The sequence below is a fragment of the Panthera onca genome, chromosome E2 (assembly GCF_046562875.1).
Source record: "Panthera onca isolate mPanOnc1 chromosome E2, mPanOnc1 haplotype 2, whole genome shotgun sequence".
Classification (NCBI taxonomy): Eukaryota; Metazoa; Chordata; class Mammalia; order Carnivora; family Felidae; genus Panthera; species Panthera onca.
Window position 1 is genome coordinate 59696156 of NC_138353.1, and position 20733 is coordinate 59716888.

At 58.9% G+C, this 20733-nt stretch overlaps 1 protein-coding gene across 6 annotated transcripts in view; it reads right to left on the reverse strand.

The window, feature by feature from the left end:
* CA5A (carbonic anhydrase 5A) overlaps positions 1 to 20733 on the reverse strand; it is a 45600-nt gene that overhangs the window by 1748 nt on the left and 23119 nt on the right. For 2 of the 6 annotated variants that reach the window (XM_081791344.1, XM_081791342.1), the window contains exons 3-6: positions 14141 to 14259; positions 11980 to 12075; positions 11772 to 11834; positions 7667 to 7822 (exon numbers count right to left, since the gene is read on the reverse strand). In XM_081791344.1, the coding sequence (XP_081647470.1) occupies positions 7667 to 7822; positions 11772 to 11834; positions 11980 to 12075; positions 14141 to 14259 (434 nt within the window). Of the gene's footprint in view, positions 1 to 3934; positions 7132 to 7666; positions 7823 to 11771; positions 11835 to 11979; positions 12076 to 14140; positions 14260 to 20733 lie in introns of those variants that run through there. The other 4 variants (XM_081791343.1, XM_081791345.1, XM_081791346.1 and 1 more) reach the window with 4 other exon arrangements.

The window sequence follows — 20733 nt, forward strand, 5'->3', positions numbered from 1 at the left end:
GTCCCCAGAACTGGGAATCCCAGGTGCGGTCGGGGCCTCCGGGGGCCTCCGCGGCCCAGGTGTTTCTGGGCAGGAGAGCGGGGCGTCCAGGCCCCCGGAAAGGGGAGACGCGGGGTGGGGGGGGGGGTGGGCAGGGCCGCCTGCCGAAGAATTTGCAGTGGGTCCGTCCCAGGGGGGCAGCGTGGAGGGGACTGAGGCCTGCGACCCATGGGGGGGGTGGGGGGGAGCGCCTCTGGTTCTGGGTCAGGAAGGGGAAGGGGAGGGAGGGCGGGACCGCCGTGTGCCGGGAACTGGCGCTTCTTGCACGTTTGTATTGCAGAAAATGATAAAATAACATGAAAGCACAGGGAGGAGTCTTTGGGCTTTCAAGTCGGGGCCAGAGTTTGTACAATACAGACCTCGGGCACAATCGCGCCACCCTGAGAGCCCGGCCCGCGAGCCCGCGGACCTTGACCCCCGCGTCTGGCAGCCACTCAGGACAGGGAGTGGGGGCGTCTGTGTTTGTTTTTTGTACCATTGCTTTGAGGGCTGGGATCAATGTCTTTCCTGTCGGGGTGTTTGTGGTTTGAGTGCAATGTGTCCCCGCTCGCTCAGTGTGGCTCCTGGGAGAGTCTCTGTGTCTCGGGGCGAACGCCGGCTTTTAAAAATAACCGACAAAAGAGAACACCTACCAGGAGACAAAGGCGCTTCTGCACTGAGAGGAAGGACTCACATCCGCATGAACGATGAGGATGGAAACACTCCCACCTGTTCTTGGAATTCTGGCCGGGCCACGACGTCACCGCGTGGCGGGCAGGACCGAGCCCGGGCGCCGTGGCCCTTTCTCCCTCTTGCGAGGTCCCTCTGGACACCTGGGCCTTCCTCTGCCCCGACGGCCCTGTGGAAAGGGACGGCCCCCACCCCACTCTGACTCAGAGACCCCCACCTCCAACCACGACTCTCCCATGGTGCCCTCGTTACCCGCCAACGCCACGTTCAGAAACCAAGGGAGGTCTCAGCAGGTGCCTCTCTGGAGGGAAGCGTCCATCAGAATGCGACTGCGGGCTATTGTAGAAAGAGATTTGTCGCGCAAGGGTCACGTCGGGGCTTTATCTTTTTGACGTGAGGCTGCGCTTTTTCTCGTACTGGGCCGCGCACACATCAGAGGGGGCCGAGTGAACCCCCGCAGGGCGCTGGAGGGCCACCTCCCGAGAGCGGCTCTTTCTCCCGCTTCTGCCTCTTCCTGGCCAAGAGTCCCCACCTCTCGAGCGAGCCTCGGTGTCCCCATTCAGACCTGGAGGTGATGTCCCAGAATTCCACAGAACTCGTTACAACCGCGACACGGGATTGCCGGCCACGCAAAGCACTCATTGGGCCCCTTCCCGAAACCACCGTTCCCCGGCCCGGGGGGCGCCGCACGCTTTCGGGGTGAGGGCCGGGCGTCGTGCGGTTCTGACACGCGGTGGGATTGAGGACTGCGGAGTGTGCCTGCGAACAGCCCGGGCCTGGGCGGGGACAGCCCCGAGCGGTGACCTGTTGTTCAGTAAACTCCTCTTGACCATGAATTTTGTGACCGGGGACAGCAGCTCGGAAATGGAACAGAACGTGTCCGTTTTGGTGAGTTCCTCGTTCAGTATCTATTTTGATGGCTTCAAGCCAATCCTCTCTCACCTAGCATCACCATTAAATTTGACCCTTTAGAGGGTCAAAACATGTCTATTTTAAGTCATTTTTGTTGAAAATGAACGAGCTGTGTCCGATCAGGACACAGAGCCACCTTCCCTTGGTGGCTGGTCACCTGGTGGCAGTGAGTTTTGTGAGGCCCTCGGCAGCTAAGGAAGGATACAAGGAGAGGACCGTTTGTACGGGGGGTGGGGGTGGGGTAGGGTGGTGGCGGGTTCCAATCTCCCACCTTGCTCCGCCGATTCCCGCAAGTGCTGGAGGTGACACCCCAGGTGGCCTCATGTCCTGTCTGCAGGGCCTCAGAAACCCCAGCCCTCAAGTGGCCAGCCGAGTAATATATGCGTCCAGATCAAGGGAGAGAGCCGCGCTGTCCAACGCGGTGGCCACTGGCCGGTTGCGTGTGGCATTTGAAATTGAGTAATTAAAATTATGTGCAATTAAAATTCAATGCCTCAATTGCCCTGACCACATTTCAAGTGTGCAATGGCCGTGTGTACCCAAGAGCTGCCACATAGGACCATGCAATTCTGGAACATTCCGCCGTCACAGAAAGTGCTATGGGACAGCACAGTTCTAGAACATTTCACCATCACAGAATGTGCTATAGGACCAATGAAGCTCTGGAACATTCCATCATCCCAGAAAGTGCTATGGGACAGCACAGTTCTAGAACATTCCATCATCACAGAAAGTGCCATGGGATAGCCTAGTTCTAGAACATCTCATCACCGTAGTGTGTGCTATAGGACCAGTGCAGCTCTGGAACATTCCATCATCCCAGAAAGTACTGTAAGGCAGTATATTTCTAGAACATTCCAACATCACAGACCATGCAATTGGACAGGGCTGCTCTGGAGCATTTTCAATATCCCTTTCCTCCGACCCCTGTGGTGTCCCCCATACTTTTCCCAATCCGTCCCCTCCCCTCCCCTCCAGAAGGGACCAGTGTGGTTTTGCATATACACCGTGGACGGCTGAATAATGTCCTCATGCTAACCCCCGGGACCTGTGGTTACGTGACTTCACGTGGCAAAGGGACTTGGAGACGAGAGGGTAAGAGTCTGCATGATCCTGGTGGGCCCCGGGGACTCGCAAGGCCCTCGTAAGGGGGAGGGCCAAAGTCAGAGGGTCGGCGTGGTGAAGGCTGGTGGCAGCGTCCAGCTTGGAAGGTGGAGGAGGGCCACAAGCCAGGGGCCACGGGCACCTCCAGCGGTTGGGAAAGCCCGGAATCAGCTCCGTCCCGGAGCCTCCTGCAGGAACCTGCCCACACCCAGACTGTAGCTCCGTGTGGCCGCGACCGACCTCTGCCCTCCAGACCGTGAGGCGACAAATGCACGTTGTCAGAGGCCACCGAGCCTGTGGTTTTGCGGCACCTCGTGCGGCAGCCACGGGACGCTCCGCCCGCAGGCGAAAGTCCACCTCACTGAAGACTCAGGGGTGGTGACATCTCCCCGGGAGACAAGAAGTGTGTTGGGTCCAAACCAAACTTCAAACTGTCCTCTTCCCTGGAGCCGCCCCTCCATCCAGCTCTGTGCCCAGGCTGACGGCCCCACCACGTGCCGTCGCCTCTGCCTGGCACCTCCCGGGCGTCACGAGGGAAGGGCGTGTGGCAGGGAGTGTAGGACTGGTCTCTCTGGAGCGGGTGCCAGAACCTGGTGGAGCCCGAACCAGGCCGTAAACCGTGGCCCCGCGGCACGGAACTTCACGGGAAGTTCTGAGGTTGGGGGAAATGTCCATCTTTGCCAAAACAAACCGCATCCGTGTCATAGCTTCCCTGTGATTTCAGATGCTATTTGTGGACCATAATCAGTCTATTTATTCTTTATCTCCCCAAAATGAATCGCAGTTTACTGCCGCACCTCAGCAGACGGCCCAGCATGTGTCCGTCCGTCTGTGCGTCACCGCAGCTGCCAGCAAGGGCATGTAGGAGGGTGCCGAGACTGGGCCGTCCGCACAGGTGCGTCCCCACCGGAGGGACATATCTGTGGTGCTCCGGAAACACAAATACCACTATCGATCAGGAGGCTGCTAAAGGAACAGTCGATACGTGCTTTGAGACGAGTGGACGTCGTGGGCATCACGCTCCGTGAAGGAAGCCGGTCACAGAAGGACAGACACTGTGGGGTTCCATTTATACTTTATTCCTGCAGCCGTCAAAATCCCAGGGACGGACGGATGGACGGACACCGGACCGGTGGCTGCCAGGGGCTGGGGGAGGGGGGAGTGGGTCCCAGGGGCAGAGCTCCAGTCTTGTAAGATGTACAGATGGGGACGGGTGGAGGGGACGGCTGTACGACCTCGCGAAGGCACCGCACAGCACAGAACTGTTCACTTAAATGTGGGTAAGACGGTCACTTACGTAATTGTGTTTCAGCACAGTTAAAACCCAAAACCCCACAGGGAGAAACCGTTACATGCCTTCCAGAACGGCCGTGAGGCGGCAGCGGGCGCTGAACAGCCACCTTGGACAGCCCTTGCTCTGAAGGTGGAGGCGGGGCTGCGGGCCGAGGAAGACGGGCAGCTTCTGGGAGGCGGGCCTGCCCGCGCCTGGAATGTGGGCTTCTCGCCTCCAGAACTGAGGGGCTACACATGTCTGTTGTTCTAGCCCCTCTGGTTTGTGGTCATTTGCCGCAGCAGCCCCAGGACACTGACACAACCCAGGAATCTGGAGGTGGGAAAGACGCACGTGGGGCCCAGTCTCTGCGTCGCCCGGGAAGCACGGGGTGGCCATGAGTGAGGAGAAGCAGAGAGAAGAAAGCACAGACTGCCAGGGGCTGGGTGGGTGACCTCAGTCAGCGGGTGCTTGCTAGGGCGCTGCCGCGGGGCCCCAAGATACCCCGCGTCCCAGATTTCCATTCCTCACCATGCTTAAGTTTCTTTGAAGTGATTTCTTTTCCTTGCAACTGAAAAGTCCATTGACTGAGACAACGATCTCTTTCTCTCTTTTTAACGTCAGAGGTTAGGTCTGATCAGACTGTGAAGCTTGGGACACAGAACTTCCTCTTTGAAAAGTCAGTTCTACCCGCTGACTCGGATATAATGCATTTAGAATCTCGTGCCCTCTTCCACAGGCCGGAAGGATGAACGGACCTTCCGGTTCATCAGGGCTTGAAGTGGACGGTAGTTGTTCACCATGGCCTTCTCTTCCTCACCAGGCGCAGAAAACAGGAGCGTGCGAAAGGCGGCCAGCTGGAACGGACGGCAAGCAGAGTGAGCTGGGTGCAGGTACGGCGGGAACCAGCTCCCGAGCGTCCCTCCTGCCTTGCACAGCCGCCCCCCACACACCGAATCCGGGTGGCCCCGCGTGACCAACACGAGGCGGCAGAGGTGACTCCCAAGCTGGCTCAGAAGACGCACTGCAGCTATCTTGCTCTCTCGCGTCCCTTGCTCTGGAGAAGCCGGCCGCCATGTTGTGAGGACACCCAACGAGCCCCCCGGGAGGGGAGCTGAGGCCCTCCCCCCCCACCCCACCAGCCAACAGACAGCACCACCTTGCCAGCCACGTGAGGGAGCCGCTTTCCAGTCCCACTGAAGCTTTCAGACAACGGCAGCCCCCCACGGCATCTGACGACAACGCCACGGGCGAGCCCAAGCCGGAACCCCGCACGTCCTGACCCACGGCAACTCGGAGAGGTAATCGTGGTTATAGTTTCCTCGAGTCGCCACCTTTTGGGGCTGTCACACAGCAACAGATACGCAGGTGCACATAGGCGAATAGGTCCACATGCCCACAAACATACTAGATATACTAATCCATATGACATAACTGCCAAAGTAACGTTGGAGTCATTTCTCTCTTAAGGAGCTAAACGTCCATTTCTTTATCGTCTCGTTTGTTCTGAGTATACTCAGGGGCTCGGTGACAATCACTCGCGTGTCCAGTTACAAGCGGGGCTGGGACGGCGTATTGAGCAGGCTTGATCTGGACGGCCGGCTGGTGACCTCCCCCCGCAACCCCCCGCCCTGGTGCGAGGGGCGCGGAGCCCACGGGCTCAGGCGCTCAGGCACAGTGCGCCCACCCGGGGCACGCCCGCTGGCTCTCCCAGACACACTGTGTTCCTCCTCCCCTCCAGCTGGCGACCTCCTGCCACCGTCCAGGGGGTGCACGCTCCTCCCCGCCAGGTCCCCTGGTCAGGGTGAGGGGCTTCTCATCCCGCGTCGGTGTGTGACATTCCCCACCCGGTCTTACAACACGATCGTGTTTCTACTCCCCCCAGACAGCAGTGTGCAGGCACTGTCCTCTTTGTCACCACCCACCTCCCACCCTCTCCGGCTACAGTCCCTGAGTGACGCGGGGCCATCTTGTGACCAGGGTCCTCCTTGTGTCTCTGACGGTTCTGGTTTGGGAGAAGAGAGGATACCTCTGCTTCCCACAGCAAACGGCGTCCTTCCGGGACTTTCGTGTGAGACGACAGTCACAGAATCGCAAGGCCGGAGCCTCAGAAAGAGTGCGCGTGACTGGCGAGGCGGGGTGGGGGCCGGGGCAGCGAGCTCGCTGCGGGTCTGTCGTCCCCAGACTCCGGGTGGCCCGACACAGACAGCCTGTCTCCACACTCGTGAGATTTCCAGAGGAAAAAACACTCTGATTTTTAAAATGGAAACAGGTAATATCTATCTACTTACTTTAGGGGGGGGAAGAACGCTGAGAAAGGAAGAGAGAGAAAGTGAACGCGCTGCAGAAATGCTGGGGCGGCCAGTAGTAACTGTGTGGGCGGATCTGTGGGAGACCGGACACTGCTCTGGGCGCTCACTCACCTCCTCCCTGCCCCGCCCGCTTCAGCCTTGCCCGCTGGGACCCGCTGTGGCCGACGGGACACGAGCAGACGCCATGCCCGCAGGCGCCTCAGTTGGCCCCGGTCGTGTGCTTGTCTTCTGAGTGTCTGTCCGGACCATGGAGACCGGCTCTGGGGAGCCACTGGCCCAGGGAGCATGAGACACACTGGGCCCGACCCAGACCCCAACCACCCTGCCATCCACAGCCTAAGACAGAGTCTCCCCGGCCAACCCACCACCTGCACGCAGGAAAAGTAAATGCTTGTTTTGAGCCATTGAGTTTTGGGGCGCTTTGTTATGCAGCATTGTTGTAGCAATAGCTGACTGATGTAGTCCTTCCGGAATTTTCTCCCAGCGTATATAACGTCTTTAGGTGAGAGAAAGTTCTGCAGTCTCCACTGTTTACTGTTCTGACATCCAAGGGAGCAGGATGAACCCTAAAATCTTCTCTTCTCCTTCAAGGATCCCTCTTCTTGAACGGCTTTGCAAAATTCATCGATGACATTCCTTTCTTGGTTAATGTGTTCACCCGAAAATACCTACTGAGGTCCCATTAGGGGCGAGGACCCAGGTCCCGATTACAATGTCACTTTCGTTCCTGTAAAGTGACTTCAGCCTGAGAGACTGAAGAGCAAGCCTTGAGCCCACTCAACCGTTCGTCATCAGGGATATTCTCCACGTCCGAATTCGAGACCGCTAGAGATCAGGTAGAGCCAAAAAGCGTTTCCTTATGTGTAGTCCCTGCCTCTCTCTCCCTGCCTCTCGATCTCCACCCCGTCTCTCTCCCACACTATTATCTCGGGCTCAGAAGAACGGAACCCCTGTTCAATCTAAACTGGCTTCTGTTTCAGTCAGAAAATTCTTCTTGTGGGAGAATATCCAAAACACACCGGAGAGGGACGCCTGGGGGGCTCAGTCAGCTCAGGTCATGATCTCGCGGTTCATGGGCTCGAGCCCCGCGTCGGGCTCTGTGCTGACGGCTTGGAGCCTGGAGCTGCTTTGGATTCTGTGTCTCCCTCTCTCCCTGCCCCTCCCCTGCTCATGCTCTGTCTCTGTCTCTCTCTCAAAAATAAACATTAACACACACACACACACACACACACACACACACACACACACACATACCAGAGAATAAAACCCACGACACTCACTCACAGCATCTTGGGGACACAGAGCGAGAGGGGTGGGTTCGTTCAGTGCCTCCTGCTATGCTGGGTCAGGCACAACTCACCTGGTTCCGAGCCACTTGGACGGGCTCCTTCAAGATGATCCAGGTGACCGACTCGGTTAGCGGAGGGGTGGTGAGGGACCCCGGGTAGGTCCAGTAATCCCGGCAGGCGGGCAGCAGACAGGACGGCTGGAAGGGGCCCATGGCCACCTGCGCCCCCTGGGGGACCAAGACCACGGGCGGCGTCAGGTCTCAGACTGAGACGGGGGGCGTGCAGGAAGGAAGGGGATGGCACCCCATCTTTACCCAAGTTTGTTCCCGGGATAAAGACGGGGGTTGGGGTGTGGTGGTCACGTTTGGGAGCAGTAACAAGAAAACGTGACCGTCCTGTGCAGAGCAGGGACCCCCGCCCGATGCTTACACTTTTCCTTTAAAGTTACTCAGTTTTGTACACCTTGGCTGTGAAGAAAACATTACATTTTTAAAAACTGTGGCAAAGCCACGTACGTAACCTGAAACTCGCCACCCTAACCACTTCTGAGCGTGCCTTTCCGTGGCGGTAACTACAGTCACATGGCACCCCCCCACCCCCAATCCGTCTCCGGGACCTCTCCGTCTTCCCAAACAAACTGCGGCCCGTCACACGCCAGCTCGCCCCCCTCCCCCTGCCCCTGCCCCCCCCCACCTCTTTCTGTCTCGGGGAACTGACGCCTCGTGTCAGGAGGACCCCACCGCAACTGCCCCGCGTGACGGCCGGTTTCACGGAGCACAGTGTCCTCCGGGTTCGCCCACGTTGTAGCAGGTGTGAGGAGCCCCTCCCTTTCCAGGCGGAGGAACATTCCACTGTGTGCACGGCCCACGCTCTGCTTACCCGTTCGCCCCCCTAAACGGACACCCGAGTTGCTTCCGCCCCTCGGCTCCCGTGAGAAGTGCTGCTGAGGACACGGGTGTGCCGACGCCTCTCCCAGACCTTGCTCTGCGCTTATTTGGGGGTAAGTAGCCAGAAACAGAGACGCTGGATCCCACGCCAATTCCGCGTTTAATTGCTTGAGGAACCGCCAGGCTGTTTCCCGTAGTGGCTGCACCAGAAAATACTACCCTTCTGGGACACCCGGTCTTCCCCTTGAGGCAGCGTCCCCTGACCCTCACGCCAGGACCCTCCTTCTCCGGACAGCTGTCCTCGACCACCGTGCGCCGAGCTCCCTGTGCGGCAGCCCGAGGGGATGCTGTCAGCACGTCCCCGGCTCGGGAGTCTCTGTTCAGAACTCACGCCCCCCCCCCCCCCCCCCACCACCCGGCTGGAACGAGCAAGCAAGAAACAAAATCAGGAACGAGGTGGGGGGGCAGGGAGCCCGCAGACAGGGACCCCCCCCGCTTCCGCCCAGGGCTGGGCCCCCTGAAGAAATCCACCAGCAGGGGTGGGAGCACCGAGGCTGTGGTCCGGATGCCGCTCGGCACGGCGTCTGGAGCAGGTGCGAAGGAGAACCTCTCGGTTCCCCAGCCAGAGGCCCTCGAGCAGGCTGTCGCTCGGTGAAGATAGGATGTCTCGGGGTCCCTGGGCTTGGCAGGCCGAGTACAGCGCCCCCACCCTGCTCTGCAGAGGTGGGGCAGGCCCGGGGGCAGCACAGCACTGACCGGCACCCAGTGTGCCCAGCTCTGCTGCGGTCCCCGCTCCGGGCCGGCTCTGCGGGAGGGTCTCCCGGCACGGGGAGGACACACGCTCGGCCTCGGGGGAAGGAGACCTCCCTGCTCGTCCAGACCCCGCCACCCAGCTGTCAGACACAGGCGCTTGGGGCCCAGGCGGCCCGGCTGTACCCTAACTGCAGTCCCCCCAGTCAGACACGGAGCCCTTAGGCAAGATGTCGGAGGTGAGGACAGGTGCTGCTTCACCCCTGCCGTCGGCTAGCACTGCCCGGCTGTGCTGGCTGTGCACTGTGCGAGCAGCAGTCTAGTTAACGCGTAAGGAACAGCAGCAGCGGGGCACCTGGGGGGCTCCGTGGGGTCAGCATCAGACTCTTGATTTCGGTTCACGTCACGGTCTCACGGTTCGTGAGTTCGAGCCCTCTGTCGGGCTCTGCGCTGACGGGGTGGAGCCTGCTTGGGATTCTCTCTCCCCGCCTCTCTCAAAATAAATAGATAAAACTTAAAAAAAGAAAGTGGACTTGAAATACAGTTCACAGAGCCCGGAACCCACACGTTTACAGCTCCCAGGGCTCTGGCGTTCCGTATACTCACGATCGTGACGTGCGGCCATTACTGGTCAGCTTTAGAACATTCTCCACACCTCAGAAAGGACCCCAGGAAACAAAGAACCCCAGGAGATGCTCTTTAGCGATCACGCACCCTAAACTCCCCTCACCCCCCCGCCACGAATCTGCCGTCTGTCTCCACGGATTTGCCTGTTCTGGACGTTTCCTACAAAGAATCCTATTCTGTGTCGCCTTTGTGAGCAGGTTCCCGCTCAGCGTTGTGTCCTCAAGACCTGAGGCGCCCCAGGGTGCTGACGGGCCGGACACCTCCCGAGGCTGTTACCGCCAAGCTTCAGGACCGCCTGTGAGAGCTCCTGCTCCCTCAGCGAAGGAGAAAGTGAGACAGTGGGAAGGGACTTTCCCAAAGCCACGTAAAGAGTGGCAGAACCCAGACGCTGCGGCAAGTCTGTCCCACCCCGGGAGTGGGGGGCGGGGGCCGCGGCCCGTGCACCCACCGCTGTTCCTTGCTAATTGAAACTTCGGGAGGACCCATGACCGTGCGTGTGTCAAAGCCCAAAGGATGCACGCCACAGACGTGGCGTCCGAGGCTGCGGATGTAAAGAGTGGCCACGTCGGTGGCCCCCAGCGTGGGCTGCAGGCGGGGCCACGGAGTCTGGCGGGGTTACCCTCACTGCTCCACGAGACACACGCTCCCGCTCTACAGGCTTTTTGTCCCCTAGACCCTCACTCTTATTTCCCAGGGGAGGAGCCAAAGCCCAGGGGGAGCGTCAGGCCCACGGATGAGGCCCCTGCTGACACCACGTCTCCCGTGAGACTTGCCCACCAGGCGCTAGGTCGGCCCGTGGGGAGACGCGCTCCAGGGCTTCCGTGGAAGGGAACAGACCCCGGCGTAAACAGCACCTCCCAGCCAGGTCCTCTCTTTCCCACCAAGAGGTGGAGGCCACGCCGTGCGGGGGGGGCGGGGGGGGGCCATGCACGCGTAAGACCTCCTGGGCTTACTCTGGCTGCAGACCAGCGGGAAAGACGAGGCTCCCAGCACCTTGACCTTGCGGAGTTCCTGAGCTGCAGGACGGGGCAGCGGGGGGTGATCTGGTCTTGGCCCCAGGAGGCCGGCCCGGAGGTCAACATCAAGGGGGAGCACACAGACCCCGTGAACCCGGCGAGGAAGGGCTGGCCCCCAGCTTTCATCTGGAGCCACTCTTGTCATTGTTACCACGGGTCGGGGCCCATCCGTCCAGGGACCACCGTGACTCCTCGAGTCCCGGAATTCTTTTGTTTGGTACCTGAACAAATAAACTACATTTCTTTGGAATTTCCACCCCTCCATCAAAGTCCTTTCACAGCTGTTGTTGGAGAAAAGCTGCAATGTTGTCATTGTCTTTTGAGCTTTAGTGCAGGAAGGTGCACGTGGGGAGGGGGGGGGGGCCGAGCGGGTGAGCTGGCGAGACTCCCCCCGGTCCCCCGGCGTCCCTGTTCTGCTGGGATGGGGTGGTGCTAAGTTTCCCCCCAGGAGTGTGCCGGGTGGCCCGCGAATGGACGCTCTTAAATGTTAACGGTTAGGCATTTATTTCAGTAGGTTTAAAACAAATGTTATCCCTGGTAGATGCCATTGCCTGGGACAAGGCTAACGATTTTTAAAAAACGACAGCGTAAGGAAAAATACTAAGTAACAAATAGTGCCCGTGGCAGGTGAACATGGCAAAACCCTGAATTCTGGGAAGCTCACATGGGAGTCCGGCACCCCCGTGGTATGGAGGAGGGAGGGGCCCACGGGGAGCAGGGCCCCGTGGACGTCCCCGTGGACGCGGGCATCCGCCCCAGTGAGTCCCATTCCCAGGAGTGGACTCAGACCTCCCGCAGCCCCGCCACCCCCTTCTGCCAAAGTGGCCTTTAATTCCTGCAAACGATCGTTAATTAAGCCAATTCTGGAGCCGCTGGTTTCAGGCTGCGTGGCCTACCTTATGCTTGACTTCTGGCAAGACTTCCACCAACTTCTGCAGTGGCTCACGGTGGGCCCCCAGCTGCAGGGCGAGGACGAGAAAGGCTCCTTTGAAGAGGCAGCAGGCGGGAGGGGGGCCACACCGCACTCTCCACGGACGGGGTTTCAAAGGCAGCTCCTGGCCACCACGCACCCGCCCCGCCAGGGGAGCCGCGCCCCAGCATTACCTGTAGGAACACGCCTATCACGGCCAGGCCGCTCTCCCCCAGGACAGCTTCTTTGTAACTTCGGTATTTCGCAGCATTCCAGTGAACCAGGTGCAGCTGAAACCCAGGAGAAAGGACGCGCGTTCACACGAGGCGGCCGTGGCCTCCCCGGGGCAGCCCGCGCGTCCGTTCCGCAGAGTCGGGCCCGCCGCCCGCAGCTCCCGAACTCGGGGCAGACCACCCGGCGAGGCCGATGTGAACGGTGTAACATAGGAATCGGTGCCGGGACGGCTGCCTGTTGCCGGGACGCTCGGTGAAATCTGGATTTCAGATGAACGGCGAACAATTTTTAATGTCAGCATGTGGTCCCAATCGCATTTTCTTCCTACGTCTGTCACCTCCCTTGAACTTCGTTTATGCCCTTACTTCACATCCCTCCCTGGGTTTTCCCGAGTTCAATTTCGCCATCAAGATTGGCCAACTGACAAGGCTTTCAATGAGGGGCAGAGGACGAGTCCGGGACAGACGCTTTCCTGGGTCGCTGGCCAGCGGGAGGCAGGGTGCCGGGGCCTGGCCAGGCTTCCGTGTGATGAGAGCTTGTGGCCCTGCCGATGCTGAGCTTGGCCCAGACCCAAGAGGGGGCTTGGGCGTGGGCACGTATTTCCTGGTGTGCTGGGGGCCTTTCTGAACGGTGACCCTACCACCAAGTCCACACCGACAGACTCCAGAAAGCCCTCCAGCCTCCCGTGGTCAACTAGCCCCTCCCCACGCAGCCGCTGGAGTCCAGGACTGGGGGCACCTGGTGGAGGGTGTGGGGTCCACATATGCTCCAGGCGGCCCCTCACTCCCAACCTAACCCCAGTGCTCCCAGCCACAGGCACCGGGGCCACCGAGGGCGGTGTGAGCTCTCCCCGCCCGTCCATGGCTCACCCGGAACCCCCCTACCTGTTGTCCCAGTTCAGTCTCCCAGAAACAAAGACAACTGGGCCCAAGGCCCCAACTGTAACTGCTTCCTTCACGGACCCACCAGTGACTGGATTTGCCTTCCAAACCTCCACGGGAGACGGGCGCTCCCACGTGGGCCGGAGGCCTGGCCGGGACGGGCCCTGCAGCCCCTGCTCGGCCGGTTCAGGGAAAGCCCCCGGCGGGCCCAGGCTCTGCTCTTGCTTCTGTGCAACAGCCTCTTCCGTTAAGTCAGCTGATCATTAAAAACCACGTGCAGACACGCAGTTCCCGAGATAGAAGGCTTGCTGCGTAAAAAGCACGGAACCGGCCCCACTCCTTCGTGTCCGTGTTATTTGTCAAGTTGTGTCTACTTACAACCAGAGATGTAACTTCCTGTTCATAAACCGTCCCCGGAGGTCACCTCTGGGGCTGGGATCACAGGTGGGTTTCATGTTTTACTTTGACTGGATCCCAGGCCTGTTCGAGCGACAGCATCACCTCCACCGTGATGGCAGCGAAAAGTTAACACAAAAACAGCCCCTGACCTGAGATGCATCAGGAAGTCAGGTGGTTTGTGGGTGGACGGACACGTGATGAAGCGAATGTGGGCAAAACACTCGTGGTAGGATCTGGGCGGCAACCTTGCGGGCTCTCCCTGTGCCGACCTGCCAGTCACCGTTGGAAAAATTTCGTGACGAAATATTGGGGAGAGTCAAAAGGCACCGCTCGCCGTCCCACCGTACCCGCGAAAACCAATTCCTAACTTTTATCCTTACACGTTTTCTTTACGGATTCCCATCTGGGGATGTTGCAAATGTCTCGTCGTTTCAAGAAGGTGATTTCTGTCGTGAAGATTTTCAGGTCTCAGGAGAGGCCCCGAATGCCTTGAGAGACAGGAAGCTTCTAGTCCACGATCGACCAGCAGCGCGGACGTGGCTGCGTGCCGGGCTAAGGGCACAGACTCTGTTGTTGAATCCCAGCTGGCTGATTTGGCAAGTCACGTGGCCACTCAGCACCTCCGTCTCTCCTTCTGTCAGAGGACAGTATGAATAGTACCCTCGCCCCAGGATAGCCGTGTGGGTGGGATGGGCAGGATGGCCTGGTCCAGCGTGAGCGCGGGGAGTCCCGTGCCCCGGGAATCCTTTCTCTGGGCAGCCAGGCTGCTCTGCCGCCCTACGAGCGAGCCTGGCACGTGGAAAGCACCCACGTCTTTGGTGCTAGGATAGCGTCTACGAACCTCTGCTGGGTACGCGCGGTCATCCACCGTGTGCTCCGAGCCCCACGCGTCCACCGCTCCCCAATGGAAGTGGAACTGCTTTAGCCTGTAGTGGTTTTCCAAGGGGCCGCCGCTGATTCCTGGAAAGTGAAACCAGCAGACTGGTGTGTTAGTTTGTCCGTTGTCGTCGGACCGGGGTTTGTCGTGACAGTGTCTACACTGAGGTCATACAATTTCACTCCGGAGAGATTGACGTCCTGCTGAAATGACAAACTGGAAGGCGGGCCCCGTGCGAGGCGGCACCTTGTCTGTTCACCCCTGTCCCTGTCACCGAGCCCCAGCTGGCCCACAACAGGCTCAACGTAAATGCCAGAGTGGATGCAGAGGCCAGTTCTGCCACCAGGTGGCGGCAGGGGGCTCAAGCCCGTTTGGTGCAGCCGTGAAGGTGAAGAAAACCATTTCTGAGATGCACACCAGTCCTCAAAGATTTCCAGACTTTTCTTTAATAAAAAAAAAAAAATGATGTCTTTTGTTTTTGTTTTTTTTTTTCAACGTTTTTTATTTATTTTTGGGACAGAGAGAGACACAGCATGAACGGGGGAGGGGCAGAGAGAGAGGGAGACACAGAATTGGAAACAGGCTCCAGGCTCCGGGCCATCAGCCCAGAGCCCGACGCGGGGCTCGAACTCACGGACCGCGAGATCGTGACCTGGCTGAAGTCGGACGCTTAACCGACTGCGCCACCCAGGCGCCCCAAAAATGATGTCTTTTGAATGAAAAAGTGGAAGCTTAAATTCCATCACCAAAATGAATACGTAACGAGCGGGATGCTCACCTAAGCAAATCCTGAGATATAACAGGCTACCTTCTCCGTCAGGCTGAACTGAACGCAGCCCATGGTCAGTCTAGTCCCACCGTATGACCAGACTTTATGGGGACACCGTTTTCTAAGTCACCCTGAGTCCCCGGCGTGGCATCTCCAACAGCTGTTAGCGTGAGGCTCAGGGACACAGACGGGAGTGTCCCTCAGGGGGGAGGCTGGCTCTAAACTGAGGAATTGTGGGCGCCACCCCGAGTCCAGGGAGAGGGCTGCGAATCCAATGCCCCCAGGCTAGCGGGCCTCTGGCTGCACTTTTCTAGCAGATTTCCACCAACAGTTGCTGCAGATATGATGGTAATGGCTGTACATCTTGCTTTTAACTGAAGGGAGCACGTGGTACTGGGCTGGAGACCCCAGCAGATCCCCGGGGTGGCCTTACCCACATCAACGCCTCTGCGTGGCAAAAGCAGGGAAACATTTAGTGGTGTGGCGGATGCTATGACGGTGTCAGAGGCTACTGGCGAGGGGTGCTTTCTATCCTGTTTTTGCCGTAAAAAGTGTAAGAAGCAGAAAGCACTGAGCAGATTCAGTTCACGATTCTGCCCTCGACCAGATCGTAGAGCTTCTCGCCATGTTTCCTCACTTGGAAATGAGCGTTGTTGGTCTAGAACAGCATTAGGGTCTCACCTAGTTGAGAGGCTGTATGGTTTTACGAGGTGATCTACTCTCCCGAGCACACATACATGAACGATATCTCAATTTTTAAAAGTACACAGAAAGAAGCGTATACAACACTGTAAGTCACGAGGTCTGAATGTACAGGTGCCCACGGCACACACAGCGTGAGGAGCCTCTCCGCAGGCGGGAAGGCAGGACGGACGGGAGAACCTCCCAGTGGGTTCGAATTGCAGGGCTTTAATGGAGATTTTCTGCGGCTGAAAGTACACAGGGGGATGATTTTTTCCCCAGAGGGGACATGATGCTCGGGCCCACTGGCCCTTGTAGCTTTGGGTCGCATCGTCATTTACTAGGGGAGGTGAGGCAGGTTGTCGGTAATCCCAGCAGTGGGAGCTAGGATTTGAGCCCAGATCTCACACCAAATCTCACGCCTTTTCCACTTGATCCTTCGAAGCAGGAAACACGATCTGAGGAAATTACAGGACCACGAACTCGGGCAGCGGAAACCTTTGTGCTCGTTCCCGCCTGGTGTCCGTGGCCCGAGGGGCGTTTGCGGCACTGGCCAGCCAGAGACCTCGTGCCACCAAAGCACACCCATCAGTGACCAGGTGGCAAGTCTGAGGGGTGAGGGTGCATCCCACCAAAAACACCCGTGTAGAAAAATCTCCCGGGTTGTGAACCACAGAGAGCCGGGGGTGGGAAGCCGCTGCGGTGGGAGGGGCCTGTGGGAACCCCCACTACTCCTTTCTCAGCCCGTGAAGAGCTGTAGACTCAGACTTTCTCACCCTCCGCCCGTGGACGTGGCCTCACGCTCTCCCCTGAATTCTTCACCGAAGCAGCCTCCCGCCAGCGGCCTCCTGCCTATCTGCTTCCACAAGGGAATGAAAATGGAAACCCACCCTTCGGAATCCTGGGGCTCAGGCCCCCCTCAGAAAAGAAGGGTCCTCTTCAGCGGGGCCTCCGGGACAGGTATCTCCTTCATGCTGACATCTGACCCTCCATAGATGAACATCACTATCCCTGGCGGGCCGGGGACCAGACGGGCTCATAACACAAAGCCCAGAAGGCTATGGCGCCTCCTAGCCTTGTCATATGCAAACACAGACAAGGAGATCAGCAAATGGTGAGCTGGTCTGAGAAGATAAGTGAGGGGAAGGAGGTGTGGGCAGACAGAGGAGAGTATACTTTATAGCCTGGGCTGGGCTGGGGGGGGCGGGGCCTGGGCTGGAGGGGCGGGGCATGCTGAGGCAGGCTGGCAGACACGCGTGGAATCTGCGTGGAATGTGGCCGTTTGGCCAACGCAGGGCTTGGTCTCCCTTTCGGCCTTTACGTGCACCTCAGGAAGAGTGAAACAGCAGGCCAGAAAGCACAATTTCTATTTTCAAGAACGCCCTAGGTCACCCGGAGACCCCAGCCCAGGCCTGCCTGAAGGTCCAGCCCCTTGGCTTGTGTAGCCAAACTCCACCCCCTTCCCTACCAGGAAAGTTAGGAACTCAACTTACGGCTGCAGCTCTGGATAAAATAACCTCAAAATGACTTTTCATAAAGACAGTGTACTGTCAGGGTAATTACCTTTAATTAGACAACGTTAAAGAGCAAGCCTAATTCGTGAGCTGGGGGCCTTTCGCTTGCCAGGCCCCACGCCCCAGACTTGGGCATCAGTGGGCTGTTTTGCACCCAGCTGTCTCCCTGGGCAGGGGCATCGAGACGTGATCGGGGAATTACACCAGCAGCAGCCAGACCCTCCAAACACCCCGAGGAAGCTGGCCCCATGCTGAAATCTGCTGTCCCCAGATGCTATGGTCTCGGTGCTTACAGCCGTCGCCCTTAATAGCCATCTATTTGTAGTTCGGTGCTTTTACCAAGATAAGCAGGCTTTTGGCAGGCACGGCTGTTTTAAGGCTTAAAATAAGTACAAGAGAAGTTTGAGATGCTCTAATTAGTTAACACTGAAAATAACACAACATCGCCAAGTATCAGCCTGTTCTTGGTGCCACCCTGGGATCTAACGAACATTCCGAAGCTGTGACACACGAGAGCTAAGAGTTTGCATGTGTTCCCTGGACCAGGAAGACCTCTGTCATTCTCTCAGCAAGTGGGAACCTCAGCTGGCGGCCAGCACACCATCCGTGCTCCAGCAGCACAACCCCACCCCCTAGGATCCTGCATAAAGGGAATCCAGATTGCTCTCTGGTAGTTACGCTCTAAGGTCATCACATATTGGCTCCAGTTTTAGGGTTTTTTAAAAATTGTTTTCAAGGTTTATTCATTTTTCAGAGGCAGAGAAAGATAGAGCATGGCAGGGGGGCGGCTAGGGGCAGAGAGAGAGAGAGAGAGGGAGACACAGAATCCGAAGCAGGCTCCAGGCCCCGAGCTGTCAGCACAGAGCCCGACGCGAGGCTCGAACTCACAAAACACGAGATCATGACCTGAGCCCAAGTCAGACGCTTAACCCACTGAGCCGCCCAGGCGCCCCCTTTGCATAGGCTCTTTTGTTTCTCTGAATCTCGAGAAAATGACACCTACTTCGTGGGCACACGGTGAGCATCAAATACAGGAATGCTTACAAAACGGCCCCGGACACGGCCCCTGGAGCCCAGAAGGGGCTCTACAGGTGGTTGCACTTTCCGTTATAATTACTGGTATTGCTGTCATTACTAAAAATATCATCACCATCATCATCACCATCAAAGCAGAGATACGCAGAGACCTGAAGCCGCCACTGTCACTCCCCAGAGAGGACCCCCAGACCTCGACGGGCAAACGCACTTTAAGAAAGTGTCCGTTAGAAGGGGCTGGGCCAGCCCCCGAAGCACAGAAGAAGTCGACGCCCTCCGATGCACCGCACCCTCTACGAAGCACTGGGGACCGAGAGGGAACGAGACAGATGGGGCCCTGTCCTCTTGGAGCTCGGAATCCGCAGGGACAGGCAGTCAGAAAATGCGTAGTGAGCGCGAGCAGTTAGGGGCGTCGTGGCGGGCACGGGGGGTGCTCTGGGGCCCTACTCTGAGCACCACAGCGGGCCTCCCTGAGTAAGTGGGGCTTCCTCTGAGCCCTAAGGATGGAGACAAAGAACAATTCTAGGCAGAAAGCAACAAGAGGCAGGGCGGACGGGAGGGAGAGAGAGCGGGCCACCGAGGCGGCACAGACGGACAGTCCGAGGGGCTGTGGCGTGGGGTCTGCAAGGGGCGCGAAGGGGCAGGTGCGGCAGAAGCCAAGCCGGGCACTGTTGTCAACAGACCGAGTATTCCTGTCTTTAAAAGCAGACGCGTCACGCAGGGTTTGCCCAATGCCATCAAGTGTTTGATTCCTCAACTGCCCTGGCCTGACTCCAAACTGTCCTCCAGGGAAGGCGTGCAAGGGGGACACGTGCCTGGGTGTGGGCTTGAGCCCCTTCCCAGACAGTGTCCCCTCTCCCGAACATGTCCCAGGGGTCCACTGGCTCAGAAGGCCCTAAAATCGTCTCCCGAGCCCTCCCCGTGGCTCCTCGCAAGTCCCTCCTCTTCCTCCCTGCCCCCCAGGGGTCTCCCCCCTCCCCATCCCCTCCCAGATGGTCTCCCCTCCTCCTCCTCCCCCTACGCCCCTCCAGGCCGCACGTTCTGTATACTCTTTACAACTGGCCCTCTTCCTCTTGGAGATCTCCTTCTGTCCCACACACCCCTCCTTCCGCCGCCCTGAGGGCCACACAGGGTTCCCGGGAGGGCGCCAGCCGGAGAAGGGCGCGTGGGGAGGGGTGCGGGACGGGCGGGGGCTTGCACTCAGCACCCTTGACGTGGGTCACCTTTCCAATTTACCTTTCTGTGTACGTCCCAACTCGAGATGTCCTTGCGAGGGCGGACGGCGCCTTGGGCCCTCAGGGCTGCACCGGCTCGCGGAGTCCTTACCGGAACTTTGCCGAGAGATCACGGCAGGACCTCTCTGCCGCGGACGTCCAACCGGAGCTTCTTGGGCACAGCAAGAACGATTAATTCCTGGGTGCCCCTCAGAAGCAGCGGTCAGCGGCGTTCCAGCGACTGAGAGCAGCTACCACACTGGGCATTACGATGTGACAGGTGGCCCGGTGAGGATCCCCCTCCCATTTCCAGGTTGATTCCCGTTAAGTGGAGCGTTTTGTCAGACAACTGCCCTCGACACCAAGGGCAAGGCCATGACGGACCCACGGGAGTGGTCGGGGAGGGTTGGACCAGACGGGCGCTCAGACTTGCCACGTTGGCTGGGAGCTCCCCTCGGCCCCTGGGCACATAACCTGTTCCCAAGCCTGAGGAGCTGGTGGTCTGGACAGACGCAGGGAGGGGGAGGAGGAGGAGGAGGAGGAGGAGGAGGAGGAGGAGGAGGGCGGGTGGGAGGGCTGCCCCAGCCCTGTGCAAATGAGTCTCAGTCTCAGGGGAGGGAGGGTGTGTGTGGAGAAGAAAGAAAGAAGGATGAATGCAGGGAGGAGAGAGGGCAGGCTGGAGCGGGGCAAGGAGGTGGCGGGGAGGAGGAGAGGGCAGAAGGATGGCTCTGGGTTCTCGGGCCTTCCCAGGCCGGGCTCTCATTCCCGCTGAGAACCACAGAATGCAAGCCCGGAGAACCACACTCCACCTGACCCGCAAACAAACGACTGCCTCTGCCCTCCCAAAACCCGTGCCCAGGGACCAAGGGAGGAGACAGCAGATAGATGAGGAACGAAGGTGGAAAGAACTCGAACTGGATAGACCGCCTACAAATTTGCGGGACAAGATAACTGCTCTGGGACATTTCAGCTCCATCAAGGCGGGACTGTGGTCAGTGCAGCCACACGCCTCTCCGTGAGGCCCAGGACCCCCTCCCGGAGTCCCCTCCTCCCCCAGGGCAGAAGCTTGGAACTACCTCCCGCCTCCCTGCAGGCGCCTCGCCTCCCGCAGCAGGTGGAAAGGTCCCCGGGACTCGGGTCCTGAGTGGGACGATGCCGGGGACAGAGAGATAGCGGAGTGGTTCCTGCTGCCGTGTTCCTGACCCGACTCCGGGCCCCATCTCCCGCCTGCCTTCCCGGGAGGGAGCCCCGGATTCTCCCAGGCAGCTCCGTTTTGGCTTGTGTGACTCGAGTCAGCTTCTCTGGCTCGCACCCGACGGTCCCCACGGGTGGAAGTGAAGTCTG